Source organism: Pelodiscus sinensis, chromosome 4 (assembly GCF_049634645.1).
Source record: "Pelodiscus sinensis isolate JC-2024 chromosome 4, ASM4963464v1, whole genome shotgun sequence".
Taxonomy (NCBI): domain Eukaryota; kingdom Metazoa; phylum Chordata; order Testudines; family Trionychidae; genus Pelodiscus; species Pelodiscus sinensis.
Window position 1 is genome coordinate 14146766 of NC_134714.1, and position 19186 is coordinate 14165951.

At 44.7% G+C, this 19186-nt stretch overlaps 1 protein-coding gene across 4 annotated transcripts in view; it reads left to right on the forward strand.

Moving 5' to 3' along the window:
- SYT16 (synaptotagmin 16) overlaps nucleotides 1-19186 on the forward strand; it is a 141808-nt gene that overhangs the window by 94008 nt on the left and 28614 nt on the right. For 2 of the 4 annotated variants that reach the window (XM_075926371.1, XM_075926369.1), the window contains one exon: nucleotides 13851-14063. The exons of 1 other annotated variant lie outside the window; for it this stretch is intronic. In XM_075926371.1, coding sequence (XP_075782486.1) covers nucleotides 13851-14063 — 213 coding nt within the window. Of the gene's footprint in view, nucleotides 1-13204; nucleotides 13298-13850; nucleotides 14064-19186 lie in introns of those variants that run through there. One more of the 4 variants, XM_075926372.1, reaches the window with a different exon arrangement.

A 19186-nucleotide genomic window follows, 5' to 3' on the forward strand; every position in this document is an offset into this window, starting at 1 on the left:
AGCAATCAGAAAGCACTTTGTTTGTAATATGTAATCTGGAGCCTTTCTAAGTCAGGAGTACCTTGCTTTCAAAAAAGGAAGTGCTAAAAGGCCACACTAAATCACTAGGAACACTAGGAGTAAATGAAGAGGATGAAAGGCATTGTTAAGAAAATGTTTGCTACCAGAGTAGGGGAGAGTACATGTACAAGCGGGGATATGTATCTGGAATCTCAGGAAGATTTTGTGGGAGTCTGAAGATTTCTGAAATGATGCAATAAACATGAGCTGTGCCTACTGATTTTTTTGAGTTTTTAAACATATAGCATCTACTCAGAATTAATTTACACATCTATTGTGTGTGTAGAAGTGTGATTAATTTTCCCATACTTCAGATGTTTCCCTTTAACATAATTTAAATCTCTTCTGTTGTTTGAAAATGTTAAGATTTGCAGATAACAACAACACACCTTTGCAGTTATAAAGTACCCTCCAATCAGGAAGGCAAAGCAATGGAATAAATCTCATAACATGCTTATGGGGAAAGAAAAAGAAAGAAAGAAAGAGTCAGTAGTGAGCCCATTTTACAGATGGGAAGACTGAGGCACAGAGGCTGAAGAAGCAGTTTTCAGAGGTCATAAGTGATTCTGGGCACCTCCATTTTTGGGCACCCACCTTACAATACCTTAGGTTTGATTTTCTGCCATGCTAGCAGAATAATTGAGCATGGAGGAGTGTACCTAACCTTTTGAAAACCAAGCCCAAGATGACTCAGACTGGACACTGAAAGTAGAGATGGTAACAGTGTTTCATAATTTTTCTGATGGTCTCTTGCTTGGGATTTAAAGGGCACACTAAGGACCTTATCTTGTGAAATATCGACAAAAAAGCTACAGATGGCCAATTGCACTCAGAAGCCAGTCACACAAGAACAGTTATCATAGGCTGATGGGATAAAATCTTTTGAAAGAAAAAGTTTCTCATTAATTAGTTACAAGACTTATTATTTATATTATGACAGCACCCATAGGACCAACCAAGATGGGAGTCCATCGTGGCCTTGGAACAAAATGATCTGCCCCTTCCAAGGCCAGGAGCCTTGGGCTGGCCAGCCCTGTTTGATTGTGAGACCCAACTGGGAAGGTCTCAGATGTTGAGAAGCCGAGAAAGCTTAGTTGAAGGGAGCTGTGGAAAGGAGTTAGGTTATTGTGAGTAGCCCTGGAGCAGAGAGAGGAGTGCAGGCTGAAAGACCTTTGAGTCCTGATGCCTTGCTTTGGTTGTGAGGTTTTTTGCCACTTTGTGAGGTCTTGTTTGAATTATTAAATCTGTGCCTTGCAGGAAGGACTTAGAAAACCTGAGAAAGTCAGCCTTTCCTGGACAGGGGGCACAAACCACCACACTTCCATGTGGTGGAGAATGTGGGTAGACAATTGGTCTGTGGAACGGAGAGGAAACTGAGGCATCAGCTAGTCCAAAGCCAGGCCAGGTACTGCAATACACTGTACAAAAGAAAACATGTAGTGAGAGTACTTTCTTCAAAGTGTTTACAGTCTACACAGTCAAGTCACAGTGGTTTATATTTTAAGGGAGCAGAGGCATGTAGAGTTTAAGTGACTTTGCACAAGGGCACACATTGGATCAATGACAGAGCCAAGGATTGAATGCAGAGGTCTTGAATCCCAGTTAATGGCCTTTTATAGTAGACACGCTGCCTTCCGTCTACCCAAGAGCCAGGAGAAGAGAAGTCGTCAAGATATACTTTGTGAGACACCTGTTTTCTACATTCACCAGTGAGTTGTTGTATAAAATTACAGACAACTTAATCTACTATTGATACTCTATTCTAATTATTAGCTAAAAAGAATGTGTTTAGAAGGAAAACATGGGTGTTATGATTCACAACAGTTACAAAGCAAATTGTGTGTATGTGTGTGTGCGCGCGTGCATGCGTGCGTGCATTTGTGCATGTGTTTTCTGAGCCGTTTTGCCAGGCAGCATCCTCTTCCCACTCCCCATATGGCAGCTGTGACTCTCTCTTCCTTTGGGAAATTGTTTGGGACTTGAGACTTCATTTACCAGGGAACAGCATCTTGGCAGCATCTGAAAAATGTTGCATCTCTCCTTGGAAACCTGCCTCTTCACCTCTCATCTCCTACTCCCGCTCTCTACTGGGTGGAAATGATCTCACTGCATTCTGTTTGAGACAACAAGCAGACTTGTACAATACTAACCATGTTGTCTGCAGAACTAGAATGTTGTATTTTGCTGCAGCAACTGAAACAGCTTTGCTTTTTTGGTGTTTGTCATTTCAGTCCTTTTTAATTTGGCCCCATTTGTAGAAGGTCACTCACCTTAAACTGTTGATTACAAGCAAATGTTAAAAAACAGAACACTCTTTGGGACTATTGGAAATTTGAGCTTTGAACCTCAATTGCATTCTGGCCATTTTGTACCACTCCAGTGGTATAAATAGTTATAGACAAAGGCTGTTCGGTCTCTGGAGGGTCATCCTACTGCATAAAAATCTGTTGTAACATGCATCTGACATAGCCCCCATACTAGAGAGATGTCGGTTCTGTTATGATGAATGCTATCTTGCGCCCCATCGATTTCTGGCTGATGTAATTGACCTTAGCTAACCAGCATAATTTATACCTGCCTTTAATGATTTTAGGGTGGTATAGGACTCTTGAGTCATTGCTGGAAATTAGATATGGGGTGAGCTGGACATTGAGAGGCATCAGAATGAGGGGAGTAAGCTTTCATGGTGTACGTGGACTTTTGGATGCTTATCCAAACCCTGGGTCGCAACACTTAAACTGGTTCATTTAATCACTTGATTCATGGAATGAATTTTCTATAGCATCTGGATTAGAACACAGACTTCAGGTTGTATGAGTGACTTATCTCTAATTCTAGTACCTCTAATTCTTACCATTCAAGGGTGCCAAACTTGTTGGGGGAATGTATTAATATATGATACATAAGACAGTATTCTGACTCTGTGAACTCAACTGTGAAAATATTAATACCTGCTCTAGTCAATCTCTGAATAGCTTTTATGATCAAATCATGAACTTCTGAGAATAAGAAGACCTATGAGATCCACAAATGAAGATTTGGTAACTCATTCCTCTGCTTGGATTAGCTGGGATTATATGTGGGAAAATATGGGTAATTGATGGCTGTAAGATGCCTACTAGTAAGTTGGTGTCATTGGGCTGTTTCACAGGAGGTGTTTCTAACATTTGCGCATGGTCCACTGGTGGACAATTCTCAAACGATTTGGGAATGTTAGTAGTTCAGTGTTAGATAATAGTCCAATCTTACCCAAGGCCAGGGAGCACCTCTTCCTACTATCTCCCAACAGGGCCAGGAGATTCTCCTTCCCATTCCTATCTAGATCCAAAGGACTATCTCCTAATCCCTACCCCTCTGGTCTGGCCATTGGGAGGTTAAGGGGAGTTTGTGTTAAGTCTCTGTGCCTCTGGCTTGCAGTGCAGTCTAGATCATATTAAGTGAACGGTGCACAGAGATGTGAGGACTCAGTAGAGACCACAAATGTACTGTACAGAACTGTACACATTGAAGATACACATAGGGGGTTCGTGGCAGGGCAATCCACTGGCTTCCATGAGCTTTGGGTTAGACCCTGGTGAGAAGCCATAGGAAGCATTGGCACGGGGGATGGGAAGAATCTGAATTAGGAATAATTAAAAAGGGGATAGAGAATAAGACAGAAAATATCTTAATGCCTCTATATAAAACCATGGTACGCCCACATCTTTAATACTGCATACAGATGTGGTCGCGTCATCTCAAGAAAGATATATTGGCATTGGAAAAGATTCAGAAAAGGGCAACAAAAATGATTAGGAGTTTGGAATGAGTCCCATATGAAGAAAGATTAAAAAGACTTGGGCTTTTCAGCTTGGAAAAGAGGAGACTAAGGGGGGATATGATAGAGGTCTATAAAATAATGAATGGTGTGGAAAAAGTGAATAAGGAAAAATTATTTACTTACTCCCACAATATAAGAACTAGAGGTCACCAAACAAAATTAATAGGCAGCAGGTTTGAAACAAACAGAAGGAAGTTTTTCTTCACTCAGCATGCAGTCAGTCTGTGGATCTCCTTGCCAGAAAATGTGGTGAAGGCTAGGACTTAACAGAGCTAGATAGTTTCATGGAGGTTAGGTCCATCAATAGCTATTAACCAGGATGGCTAGAAATGGTATTTCTAAGCTCTGTTTCTCTGGAGGTGAGTGACAGGGGAGGGATCATGTGAGGATTACCTGTTGTGTCCCCTCCCTCTGGGGCATCTGGTATTGGCCACTGTAGGCAGACGGGATACTGGGCTGGATGGACAGTATGACTGTTCTTATGTTCTTAAGGCTGGTTGAAATGGAGTCGCCTTAAAAAACCCGATCTCCAACCTATAAAAAAACCTATGTATTTAAGTCAGTTTGGCAAAAGTTCGGAGGTTTATCCAAACCCAGCTTCCCAGCTAGTTTTCTGCTCTCCTTTTAGGGGCCTGATCATATTACTAAAATACAGGACTGTAGCATTATAAACGCTGCTCACCACAGCCTTGTTGGGTTTTTAACTTGGGAGTGTAACTCCACTGAAATCAGTGGAGTTATGCTGGTATAGAACTAGGGATAGGCTGTGATGAATCAGCTCCACTGTAACTAACCAAAAGCTTACATCATTTAAACATGTATATTGAGTGGAAAAACAAATATCTGCCTTGTTGCAGTGCAGTAGTAATCTTAGCAGCCCTAAACAAATATCTTAGCTAGGGAATTTGTTCCCGCCCTGTTAATCAACAAACAAAGAATGGGGGTGTGCACCTGTTGCATAAGAGACTTTGAGTGTAATGAATTGTGTTAATCAGCACCAATACAGGGGAGCCAGTTGATAACAAACTGTTACAGTGAAGCACTTATGTAAGGCAGAGTGGAAATTCTTAGCTGTTTCAATGCATTTCAATGTACTAGTGGAGTTCTGCAAATAGGGAGGTAGTTCTGGGGGGGGGGGAAAACCACACGACTTCACTGCAAGAAAGTTTTTTTTCTACTGAATGGAAACATACTGGGTAAAGTCTGATCTTGTTGGTGGATGCTCTTTTCAAAAGATTATTTGCTCTTCTACAAGAGTAAAAGACATGGGGGGAGGAGGACGAGTGTAGTATATGAAGGACATTGTCAAACCATTGTGCTGTATGGCCTACTAGAGAAAATATGTGAGAAAGTTATACATATGGCTGCGTCTAGACTGGCAAGTTTTTCCGCAAAAGCAGGTGCTTTTGTGGAAAAACTTGGCAGCTATCTACACTGGCCGCTTTGAATTTGCGCTGGCCGCTTTGAATTTGCGCAAGAACACTCACGATCTAAAGTAAGATTGTCGGTGTTCTTCCGCAAATACAATGACTCTCCCATTCGGGAAAAAGCCCTCTTGCGCAAATGCTTTTGCGCAAGAGGGCCAGTGTAGACAACTGAGAACCGTTTTGCGCAAAAAAGCCCCGATGGTGAAAATGGCGATCAGGGCTTTCTTGCGCAAAACCACGTCTAGATTGGCACAGGCGCTTTTCCGCAAAAAGTGCTTTTGCGCAAAAGCATCCGTGCCAATCTAGACACTCTTTTCCACAAATGCTTTTAATGGAAAAACTTTTCCATTAAAAGCATTTGCGGAAAATCATGCCAGTCTAGACGCAGCCATGAAGTATAAACAGTCTTCTATTATGAGGGAAGGATTTGTCACAAAAACTGGCCTTCCTACATATAGGCCCCATCTGTAGTGTTTTAATTGCTACTAATTCATGCTTAGTCCAAACGTATAACACACAGTAGAGATGAGCAAAATCAGGGGTGGTTTTGGTTTTGCAAAAGCAATTTTAGTGAGCAGATAGAGAAGCCAAAGCAGGGGCTGGTATGGATCTGAGTGCTGTTTTTTTGTTTTTTTTTTAAATTAACCTCCAGATGTGGGAATTGGAAGGATGCTGTTAAAGTGGCCCAGTGGTAGGTACTTCATCTGCATGTAGCATGTACAGTGTCCCTGCCTGGCTGAAACCTGACCCATGATTAGAATGGGCCACAAAAATGTTCAGTTTATGGAAAATTCACCATAAAAATGCAGTTTTGGGACCACTGGAACTATTGCTGAAGAAGTCAAAGAAGTTTGATTTAAAAAAAAAAAAGAAAAAAAAGAACCATTTCAACATTTTGTTTCAAAATGAACAGTTTCATTTTGAAAATGATTGTTTTGTTCGACCTGAACAATATTTATTTTATGTATTGTTTTGGCAAGGAAAAAACACAAACCAAAAAAATCAGTTTTGGTTCAGAATGAACCATTGTTTTGGTTAGGATTTTTCAATTCAGCCACTAACCCAGAATATTAGTGATTTGCTTAGATCTAGTGGTGAGAGTTCAGTAAAATGATGTTAAAGCCACTCACCTAATGGGTGTGTGTAGCAAGATTGAACATTGGCACTAATTTGCATACTTGTTGACAGACTCTCTAGAGAGCATAAAAAATGCATGGGTTTGGACATATCCAAGTTCTTCAAAGGGGTGAGGCCAGGTCCACATTACTGGAGAAAGTCAAACTAAGATACACAACTCCAGCTATGAAAAAAGTACAGCTGGAGTCTATTTATCTTAAGTCAAATTTCTGTTGGTATTTTCACTGCTGGAGGTTGATGGGAGAAATCCTTTCATTGACTTACTTTACTCCTCGCAACCTGGTCGAGGAGTAAACTAAGTCAGGGTTGATAAGGGTGCCAGGGTCGACAAGGGTGCCATCAGTGGTCAATTTAGTGGGTCTTTACTAGACCCACTAAATTGAAGTCCGAGAGGTCTATCTTGGGATAAGTGAAGACAAGCCCAGGGTTACACTGGTAGGGATGGAAGCTTCTATTGCCACTGCAAATGAATTCAGGCCACCAGTCACTCTGTGCAGTATTTCAGTTCACAAAAAAACACTGTCCTGAATTTTGAAATGGTACAGTTTTAATAGATTACAGTGGAGCCCACTTTCTGAAATACATGTAAGGCCTGACTTTTTTAAAATCAAGTCTCCTTTTTGGCAGTTGTTTTAGGTCCACAAGTAATTGTGGACACAGATGAAGGCAAATAGACATGTAGCTACAGTAACGTAGCTACAAGTCAGGTGGGCAAATGTCTATACTCCCTCACTTTCTCTCCTAGTTAGTTGTACTAACCTTTGGTTGAAGGTATGAAAGGAAAGACTGAGTTGAGGCTCCTTTGAAGACCAGGCCTATCTTCAGAGCAGCCTCAACTTTAAAGCGGGATGTGATAGCATTTCTGTATTTAGGTTGCCTTATGTTTCCATTATAAAAAATTCAATCAGCCTTTATTTTGGCAAACTATTCCACCTCCATTGTTTGCAGCCAGACTGTGAAATTTGGTGGGGGGTAAAGCCCTGGGCTATCACCCTATTTTATCCTATGGGATTCGGTTCAGATTTTTCTGTTGTAAACTGTTGAAATTGACCATTTCTCTTTTGTCACTTGCATTCCATGGGGAAACTGAGCCAAGACAGCAAAATAATAATTGAACATGAACATTCTAAGGTCTGGCCCGTGTCTGGGCTACTGCTGCAACAGACACTGTAGTAAGAACTCTTGTGGTCTGCCAGGCATATACTTTAGTTTATACATATACATTATGACACAATATTACAGGGCCATGAAGTGTTTTTGTCACTGGACCCCTTGCTCATTCAGAGCATCATTCCTCTCCCATTGAAGTCAATAATGAAACTATCATTGACTTAGAATCATAGAATCATAGAACTGGAAGAGACCTCAGAAGGTCATCAAGTCCAGCCCCCTGCTGTAGGCAGGACCAATTCCAACTAAATCAACCCGGCCAGGGCTTTGTCAAGCCGAGACTTAAACACCTCTAGGGATGGAGACTTCACTACTTCCCTAGGTAACCCATTCCAGTGCTTCACCACCCTCCTAGTGAAATAGTTTTTCCTAATATCCAACCTGGACCTCTCCCACCACAACTAGAGACCATTGCTCCTTGTTCTGCCATCTGTCACTACTGAGAACAGCCTCTCTCCATCCTCTTTGGAACTTCCCTTCAGGAAGTTGAAGGCTGCTATCAAATCCCCCCTCACTCTTCGCTTCTGCAGACTAAACAGACCCAAGTCCCTCAGCCTCTCCTCGTAAGTCATATGCTCCAGCCCCCTAATCATTTTGGTAGCCCTCCGCTGGACCCTCTCCAATGCGTCCACATCCTTTTTGTAGTGGGGGGCCCAGAACTGGACACAATACTCCAGATGCGGCCTCACCAAAGCCGAATAAAGGGGAATGATGACATCTCTGGATCTGCTGGCAGTGCTCCTCTTAATGCAACCTAATATGCCATTAGCCTTCTTGGCTACAGGGGCACACTGTTGACTCATATCTAGCTTCTCATCCACTGTAACCCCCAGGTCCTTTTCTGCAGAACTACTACTTAACCGGTTGGTCCCAAGTGCAGGACTCTACACTTGTCCTTGTTGAACCTCATCAGATTTCTTGTGGCTCAATCCTCCAATTTGTCTAAGTCACTCTGTACCCTATCTCTGCCCTTAAGCGTATCTACCTCTCCCCCCAGCTTAGTGTCATCCGCAAACTTGCTGAGGGTGCAATCTATCCCCTCATCCAGATCATTAATAAAGATATTGAACAAAACTGGTCCTAGAACCGAACCTTGGGGCACTCCGCTAGAAACCGACCGCCATCCTGACATCGAGCCATTGATCACTACCCGCTGGGCCTGGCCTTCTAGCCATCTTTCTATCCATCTTACCGTCCATTTATCCAATCCACAATCCCTTAACTTGCTGGCAAGAATATTTGTGGGAGACCGTATCAAAAGCCTTGCTAAAGTCAAGGTATATAACATCCACTGACTTCCCCATGTCCACCGAGCCAGTTACCTCATCATAGAAGCTAATCAGATTGGTCAGGCATGACTTGCCCTTCGTGAATCCATGCTGACTATTCCTAATCACTTTCCTCTCATCCAAGTGCCTCAATATGGATTCCTTAAGGATCCCTTCCATGATTTTTCCAGGAACCGAGGTAAGACTGACCGGCCTATAGTTCCCTGGATCATCCTTCTTCCCTTTTTTGAAGATGGGCACTACATTTGCCTTTTTCCAGTCATCCGGGATTTCTCCCAATCTCCACGACTTTTCAAAGATAATAGCCAAAGGCTCCACAATGACGTTTGCCAACTCCCTCAGTACCCTCGGATGCATTAAGTCCGGACCCATGGATTTATGTACGTTTAGCTTTTCTAAATAGTTCCTAACCTGTTCTTTACCCACCATGGGCTGTCCATCTTCATCCCATCTTGCGTCACTTGACACAGAAGTCCAGGAGCCGACCTTGTCCGTGAATACAGAGGCAAAGAAAGCATTGAGTACTTCAGCTTTCCCCACATCATCTGTCACTAGGTTACCTCCTTCATCCATTAGGGACTGCACACCCTCTCTGATCACCTTCTTCTTGTTAACATGCCTGTAGAAACCTTTCTTGTTATCCTTCACATCCTTAGCCAGTCGCAATTCCATTTGTGCTTTCGCCTTCCTGATGACCCCCCGGCATTCTCGAGCTATATCTTTAAACTCCTCCCTGGTCATTTGTCCAAGTTTCCACTCTTTGTAAGCTTCCTTTTTGTGCTTAAGTTCACCAAGGATTTCCCCTGTAAGCCAGTCCGGCCTCCTACCATGTTTGCCTCTCTTGCTACGTGTCGGGATGGTTTCTTCAGAGGAGCAGGATCAACCCGTCAAAGCACAGGGTGGGTGCACACAAAGAAAGAATTAAGGTTGTATGGGAAGTATAAATTTGGTATCTACCTATGTTGTAAGTCGGGGTGGGTAAATGCTGGCCCGAAGGCTGGATCTGGTCCACCAGAGTTAGCCGCTGGTGGCCCCCCCAACTCTATATTTACCTGTGCTTCTGCAGATACAGGTGTTTGCAGTTCCCATTGGCTGTGGATTGCTGTTCCCAACCAATGGAATCTGCGGGAAGTAGTGTCCCAGGCTACGCCACTTCTCAACACTCCCATTGGCTGGGAAGGACACTCCACAGCCAATGGGAGCTGCAATTTCCCATACCTGCGGAGGCGCAGGTAAATATAGCATTAGCGGCCCATCAAGGGCTAACTGTAGTGAACCACCACCATTTGATTGGCCACACCTGTTCTAAATGCATGACCTCACAATTTAAATAACCACCACTTAACATGTAAGTGTTTGGGGGAAGAAGGTGCTATGCAAAAGGCATATCTTTTTCGCCATGCACCGTTTATTTTATTATATTCATGAACTACATTATTTTCAATAAAGACTATTTGATTCTTTATACCTAGTTACTATAAAGAATTCTGGGTCCATTCCTCTATGGGCATCTGAAACCTAGATTTAATATTGAACAGGTATTTGAAATTCTCTTGTAAAGTGTCTGTGACAGTTTGAAATGGACTCCTCCCTCCCCTTCAGAAATGATGGGAGGTTTGATTTGTAAAATAGACTGTGTCTGAGTAAATGAGTGAAAACTGCTGGAGATGCTCATACTGTACAACATCTGCAAATCACAAGATGCGTTCATCATCTTTCACGAGTTTAGATCATAATCACAGGCCCTTTATTTAAGTTTCCATGGTGATTCTGAACATTATTCCCCCCTCTTCTAATCAGAGCATTTGTAAATCTGAACATTGAGGTTTTTTTTCTTTCCCATGAGTAAACCTGGTTGTATCGATATAGAGATATTAGCATGGCAATCTATGGTGCTGTCGCCCGCCAGGATAGAGAATCATCAGCCGTCATATCAGCCATTTGCTATAGAGCCTCTAATTCTAGCATTTAAATAGCTACATTGTAAAACATACATGCTAAGAAATAGAAGCTCCCATCATAGCAAAGGATGCACTTTGACTTCTGCTTTACAAATCCCCATAGCTTAAGTGTGTGGTCGTAGGGTCCATGCAGCATTATATTTAGAATCCTTTAGGGGTGGTGCCCCCTGCTCGCTATGCTCACCAACCCGCCCCCGTCTGTAGAGATAGGCAGGCCCGTCTCTCCCCCTGGCTGCCAGGGTGAGCTAGCAGTCATGCCAGCCCCAGCCTCTGCCCTCCGCCTGCCCACAGACAGCCCCACCCAGCCTCTGCCCCCTCCCTCCCGGGACGCCGGGGCCACAACACCCCAGCTCTCTCCCTCTGGCTTCTGGGAGGGGACAGGAGAGGACCCACTCTGAGGCCTCAGCAAGCCCCACGCTCCCCCTTCCCCCCCCCGACCAACAGGGAGGGCTGGGCTGCAGCCCAGACCTCTTCTCCCTCCCCCAACTGCCCCAGCCCAGGCCCCCTTTTCCTCCCTCCTGACTACACCAACCCAGGCCCTTTCTCTCCTCCCCACCCTTCCGTGGCCTAACCTTACTTCCCCTCCCAGCCAAGGCCACATGAGTCCACGCTCTGCCCCCCGCCACTGAGGAGGGAAGGGAGCTGGTCTGAGGCCTCCTGGGCCCTACACTCTTCTCCCAGATGCCAAGAACAGGAGGAGGGTGGCGTGGCGTGGCATGGCGTGGCAGCCAGCACTGGGGAAAGGGAAGGGAGCGGCTATGGGATACCAGAGAGACATGATGTCGTCACTCTGTCATCCTGCAGGAAAAAAATTGTATAGGTATAGTGAGACTCCCAGATTCTTTTCAGTGGTACTACCAATGTCAGTTATTATTTCCGAAGTATGGTACTTTACACTGTCTTTATTGAATTTTATCTTGTTGACTTCAGACCAATTTGCTAATTGTTAAGGTCGTTTTGAATTTTAATCTTTCCCTGCAGAGTGCTTGCAATCCCTCCCAGTTTGGTGTCATCTGCACATTTCATGAGCATATTCTTGACGCCATTTTCCAATTCGTTAATGAAAATACTGATGAAACCCCTTTCCTGCTTTGTCATCTCCCAGTTAGTTTCTCAACTTCAAATGCATAAGTCTGAATGAAGTAAACAGTCTCTCAGCACCTGCTAGCTAAACTGAAAACAAAAGTAATTAAGGCAAAAGCTTTTCTGTGTAACAGAAACTGTCAGTACTGACTTTTGGAAAAGCTGTAACTACGGATATTCATTTAATGCACCATAAGACATTGTGAGAAATGTATAACGCTTGAGTTGAACACAGTCATTAGATGTCCTGTCCATGCCCAATTCTGTAAACAAATAAAAATAAAAATCCTGTCAACTCATTAAAATTTCAAGAGGAATTGTAGAGGCAGCATTGATAAACCAAGTGCCATTTACAAAACAACTGTTAAACAATTAAAATAGTGTATTTTCTTAAAGTAGGGAACATTTATTTTCCCCCACAGTAGTGAGACTTTTCCCGAGGCACAGGCAAATACTATTTACCCACTAGGAGACCAATTTCTGAGAGCAACACTGGCCTTATTACCAATATTACTCAAAAGCCAGACAACAGAGGCAAATCTGACAACACAACCTCGATGTAATGAGATTCAGTTTCTGATTGTTGGTGGTGACAAACTCCACTGCCACTTAGATCTCCCTTCTCCTGGTTCCCCATGAATTCCGCCCTCAAGATCGATGGCAGCCCTACGACAACTATCATTCCAGGAGGTAGGTTTGAGAAGCAGTTCTAATTTGTACTGGAGATATTTAATGGAGTCTGGATGTGTGGAAGTATAGTCCGTCTCCCTAGTTTTAGCCATGTGGCTAGATATGAGTGGGATATGGAAGAATCTATTTCTCTCAAAAATCAGCCAACGACATGGAAAAATGGCCCCACCTTCTTGCACTTGTATGCACTGTCCATTTGTTCAGCGGCTTGGATTTGTCGTGGGGATTATTGAAACAAGTCTTGGCAGCCACTATTGTGTTCTTTATCCTCAAGAGTAAGTAACAAAATAGTAACACGCTTGACAGCTGGTGTGTTCATATGCACACACACAAACACACACACACACTCCAGCTGTCCATTACACCCACAACTCCCTTTGCCCTGCAAGTTCACAAATGAAAACTGCCTCCTATGCTGTCTCCCTTGGTACAGATGGTTGGGGAATCTGCAATGTGGCACTATATTTTCATCTCCATTTTCATTTGAAAAAGCAGGCCAAATATGGGACATCAGATCCCTTCCCTCCTCCTTCCCTCCCACAAAGGATATTCACACACTAATGAGAACACAGTGATCCCATATTCAAAGCCAGCATTGTCAGTAGGAGGGGGAAGGGCAGCTGCAGCACAATGTTCAGATGTGTATCTTCATCTTTAAAGGTTAGAATTTACATTGTTCTCAAAAGGTTCCTCTTCTGACTCCGACATGCAGACTTGGTGATGCCTGTTAGACAGATGCTATAATTTTGTGTCCTTGGTGTACCTAAGACTAGGTTAACCCTCTGTTTTCTTTCTTTTGCATTCAGTAGTCCTTATTTCAGAGGGGAGGTTTATTGACATACTGAGAAGGTTTCAGAGTCCTGTGCTTACTACTTTGACTGCACATACTAATGGTTACACATAAATCATGGTTTTCCTGTTTTAGATTTTGTGGATGGGAGGAACAATCACGTTTTTAAAAAGCTGAGGGAGCTGTAGAGTGGGAAGCCCAGAGTAACAATGTGTGATTCCTGCCAATGTAATGAGGCACCAGAAAGATTTCAAAAAGTCTGAGTGAACATGCCTGCCTCCTCCCCTCCCCCATGATAGTTATGTCGTATTGCTCTTCTTTTCCTCACTCTTCCTCGCATAAATATCTGAACTGAAAATGTACCATGTTTTCCTGCATCTGTCCTGTGAAATTATCAAAAGCCCATGTGTGTTTTTCTCCCAGTGAACAGTTATGGGGAGGATGAAGAGCTAACCACATCTTCAGATAGCGACGACGAGGTGATTAAACAGTTTGCCATCTCTGTGTCACGCTCGCAGAGTTTTCGCTCAGGGGTGTCTGAAAAGGCAACACAAGCAGGTTCAGAGCGTAGACCTAAATTCAACCACTTGCTGTCCAACCACGAGGAGGACAGTACCGAGACATCTGAATGCGAAGGTATTGTCCGTCTCAAATGAGAACTTGCTTTGAATCCACAGCCACCTAACATGGAGGGATTCCTTTTATTTGGGGGAAGGAAGGAGCAGCCTTGGTTCTGGTCTGCTCAGGATAAAATCTGTCTAGCACTTTCTTCTAAAATACTTAGAACTGGGTCCAAAGTCACTGAAGTTAATGGGATCTTTCCAGTAACTTCTCATGGGTTTTTGATTAGGCAACATTTCCATGACTATTAGTAGGAGTTTTGTCTGAGTAAGTACTGCAGGACTTGGCCTGATGAAATCTGTTGAACTGCATTTCTTACCATTATAGTGTGTTTTAGCAAGCCTTTGAACAGAAGTTCCATGTTTTTTCTTTAATAGCACCTTGGCAAATACCAGGCAAATAGTGAATGAATTCTGTTGCTTCATTCATCAGCACGTACACTACAGGTCAGGCAATGACAGAAGGCAAGAATGTATAATGCCAAAGAGAACAGTTTTTGACCTGATATTGTCTGTTTTTGTTAGTGGCTTTTGTCTGTTCCAAACTAACATGCCTGGTTCTCAGAAATTTTCCCAAGTGCAAAATTGATCTGGAAAGTAATATCCTATAATACGGGACATGTCTGGGAGAACCTTTCATGGGAAAGATTCAGGAAACTGCTTTGTGAATTATTAGGATCTGGAATGCTATTTTAATCATTATAAATGTTAAAAAAAAAACCAAAAAAAAACTTGTCAGGGCCCAGCCCCACTTTCACTCAAAACATTGAGAGTTCTGCTGTCTACTTTAATGGGAGCAGGATTGGGCCCTTTATTCCAAATAACACTTCTTTATTTATGGTTTAGATATGCTCAGACCCTTGCCAACTATTGCTAGCCTGACTGCATGATGGAGGATTCCTTGAGCCTGGGGGATCTATGGCTGGAGTGGAGTAGATGCAGATCTATGCCACCCAAAACCCTAACTCCTGAAGGGGAAGGGGGCGTGGTTGTAGTCCCTACATTCTGGTACTTCCCATTTGATTGAAATGGCCTCTTATGGCAAAGGGTGGTAGGTGTAAAGTAGAGAGACCCTGAAGCTGCTGTTGCTTGTTCCGGTTTGGCCCCGGCCAGAGAAGTGTACAGCTGGTGGAAAGTCACCTTTGCCCCTCTCCATCTTAAGCTGCACAGCATTTATCACATCAGCATCCCCTGATCAGATCCTCAGAAACCTTCCAGGCAGTTATGCCTTGAGTTATCTATCAGATCTGCTGAGGAACTGTGTGATCTCCTATTGGGGCAATAAGGAACCCAGGAATGTGTCTTCTTAAATACTCGGTTACCTTCGTTCCTTTTGTCCCCTCTCTCTCTCTCTCTCTCTCTCTCTCTCCCTTCCCCCCCCCCCCGACTTTGATGCTTCGGGATGGAGATAGTTATGTGGGGTTTATCTTTCCCATCTCCCTAGATGCAGTTTACCTAAGTCCTGCTCCTCCAGCCTAGCCATGCAGCAAAAGGAGCTGCTGTCTATTTGCAGTGGTCCCAGAATGCCTGGTGTATTCTGTCCACGCTCCCTTCTTCCTGGCCTGCCTCCTCTGCAGAGCAGCAGCCTCATGAGAGCTTAGCACAGTGAAAGGCAGCCAAGGCCAGTGAGCAGGCCTCATGAGTGGCCCTCCTTCATCTCAGTGGGCCGCACGGTTGAAATTGGGCATGTGCCCCAACCATGGCTTAGCATCTGTTTCTCATCTTTAACAAGGCCGGCTTGGTATTTAATCTATGACACTGGAAGAGAAACCTGCACTTCCTGTTCCTCCCTCCCCTGGAAAAGGACATCCATGTGGCAGGGAGTGTAGCCATTTCAGTAACCAAAAGTGCAGTGCCTGGCCCTGAAGAGCTCCACACCTCCTGCGTCGGGCGCCACACAGTGAATTCCTCTGAGGGACACTGAGTTCCTGGAAGAGATACCTGCCTGTCCCGAGGGGCTGATGGGAGGCGCCTGAAGCTTTCAGGATTGGTCTCTACCTTATTTTCTAGTGTGTTTTCCCAGCAGAGTTTTAAATGTCTCAGTAGCAGATTTTAACAAGCACCCCTTCCTGGCTACTCATTAGGACAGCTGTGAGAGGGTTCCATGCCTTGTGGGCTTGAACCCCTGCGGTGCATCAAGTTTCAAGAGCCTCAGCAGGCAGCAGCACTGGTTCCTCTCTGGACACTGACTGCCATTTCCCCCACCTCAGAAATGGGGCTACTCAGCTCACTTGCTGTAGGCCCCCCAAGATGACCCAGTGACTTACACACACGCTCTCCCAGTCCACCACCCCAAAGGAGCAAAGCTTCTGGTTTGCCCTTAAACTCATCCAGGAGTACACAGCACTTGTGACGCAACCAATGCACATGGGCCCACACTTTTTGCCCCATCTCACACCTTTATGCTCTTTTGGACTTAATCATATAAGACAATGAAGCAGGGGTGGGCAATGATTTTTAAAAGGGGGGCCATTTCATAAATTTCTGAAGTGGTCCTGGGCTGCTCCAGAAGGGGTGGGGCCAGGAGACTTCTCGTATTTCCCCCCATCACAGACCCTGACTGGCCTGGGAGTGGGGGAGTGCGTGAAGTGCACCCCCACATCTGGTGCCTAAAGAGACTTGCCAGCTGTTTTAAAACAGCTGGTGGTTACCTCTAGATGCCGCAGCAGGAGGAGAATTTACATGCTCCCCCTACCTTGAGCCAATCATGGCTTGGAGGCGGGGGAGCGTGCAAAGTGTCTCACCCCTGCCCTCACCCTGGGTGCACGGTGTCTAGAGTGAACTGCTGGTTGCTTTAAAACAGCTGGTGGTTCCTTCTGGTGCTGCACACCCCTGGTGGGGTAGGGAGACTTGGCTAGCTTCCCGTCCCCAAGATTGACCTGGGAGTGGGAGGGCGGCTGTGGGCCGGATCCACCAGCGTGGTGTGCTGGATCCGGCCCGCAGAGGCTGTCTTGTCCACCCCTGCACTGAAGAATACAGATCTACCACCACTCAAAACAGTCTGTATTGGAAACTGCAATGCCCCTCACTTTTCCTTTTGGGTATGTCTACACAGCAGCGTTATTTTGGAATAACTATGCGTGTGTCTACACAGCTAGCCCATTAGTTGGAAATAATTTTGAAATAAAGGGTGGCTTATTTTACTGTTTACAAACCTCATTCTCCGAGAAATAACGCCTCTTCCAAAATAGCTATTTCGGAATAGCAATAGTGTGGACGCTTCACTGCTGCTATTTTGAAATAGCTCCTCCCCAGGGCCATTCAAAGTAATTACTCTCCATGCTTCCTGGGGCTCTAAATCAAGGTAGGGTGTCCACATTAGGGGAGCGTGCCTCGGACTAATTTCCAGGCTTCCCTGTAGTGTAAACGCACTATTTCGAAATAAGCTGTTTCAGAGTATTTCTTCCAAAATAGCTTATTCCGAAATAATCGTGCAATGTAGATGTAGCCTGTGAGTCCTGGGGAAGCTCTCTGGTCCAGGCAGACTGTGTTCCCTGTCTCATGCAGGCTGTTACATGGCAACTGGTCTCTCCCTTATGGACTGAATAAAATGGGCACCAAGAAGATCAGCTGCTGCCCTTTTAAAGCTTTCAGCCCCTCCTGTACTCCCATTTCTGGTGAACCCCTTACCTCCTTTACACAAGCACAAATCTGTTAAGTGACTTTGTTGCCAAGGTGACTTCTTCCCTGATAAACCAGTTCTTCTGGACAGGGACCAGTCTTGTATCTAGAGTGAGCAGATGCCCAACAATTGGGAGTACAGGCAGTCCCCGGGTTACATGGATCCGACTTACATCGGATCCCTACTTACAAACGGGGTGAGGCAACCCCGCACTAGCTGCTTTTCCCCGTATCAGACCAGGGAGACACAAAGCTAGCGCCCCCCCCCCCAGCAGACCAGGGAGACGCGGAGCGGCTTTTCTCAGCAGACACCTCAGCTTGAGAATAAAGGACTGAGGGAAGTGAGGTGGGAGAATAAAACTGAGCTCTGGAGAAATGTTTGGCTAGAGTTTCCCCTACAATATGTACCAGTTCCGACTTACATACAAATTCAACTTAAGAACAAACCTACAGTCCCTATCTTGTACGTAACCCGGGGACTGCCTGTATAGTATTGCCTTCTAGCTAGCTATCTACATTTCAGTTTCCTTCTCCTGCCCTTCGTTGGCCCCCGGCCTTTGGAATTTTCAATTCAGTATGGAAATAAGCAGACCAGAGAGAAGGCAAAAGACCACACATTCAAAACGGAGCTTGCAGCCTGTCACAGACGTGTAGGGTTCACAATTGAACACAGAATTCATAAATTGTACCGTTATATTCCCAGTTCATGAAAGTTTCAAATGCTGGAGCCTCCATCATTAACCTGCAGGGATTATTCCATATCCTTATAGGTCTTGGTACGTTTTCCCTGATCTGCAGCTGAATGTTCCTGCTGATTTAAATCCATTCTTGCATTAATAGATTTTTAAGGCCAGAAGAGACCATTGTGTTCATCTAGTCTGGCAATTAAATGACACAGGCCTGAGAATTTCCCCCAGTGATGATTCCACCCAGCCCAGCAAGCTGTGGTTACATTGCGCCATGTCTTTTAGAAAGCATCCAGTCTTAAAGATGCCAATCGATGGAGAATTTCCCCTCATCCCTTGATAATCAGTTCCATTGTCGGATAAGCACCAGTGTTTCCCTTGCCATTAGTTATGGTGTGATGAGAGTAGTTGCTACGGACTCACAGGTCGTTCCTGTACTTGGCCCATACAGTCCCCCGGGGGAACCCTCTTCAGTGTGACAGCTCTGTCTTGGGGGTCCACTCTTTCTTGGGGTTTAAGTCCCTCCCCCTCCTGGCACTGCACCTCTCAGAGCCTGTAGCTCACCTGCCTTTTGCCATGACAGGGATTCCACTTGCTCTGGACCCCACTCCCAGAGGGAATCATGCAACTCTGTTCTCTAGAATGGAGCAGCTCTCAGCCATCAGAAAACAGGAGGGTTTACTGAGCATATGAACACAGCACAGGAATGCTCAAGACCTCCCTCAGCATGGCATATCTGAGTCTTCCCTGCATCCACTTGGACTGCCCCTGCTCCTTCTGCCTGGTCCAGGAGCCCCCTCCTTCCAGCTAAGCCTCCAAAATCCCTCGCTAG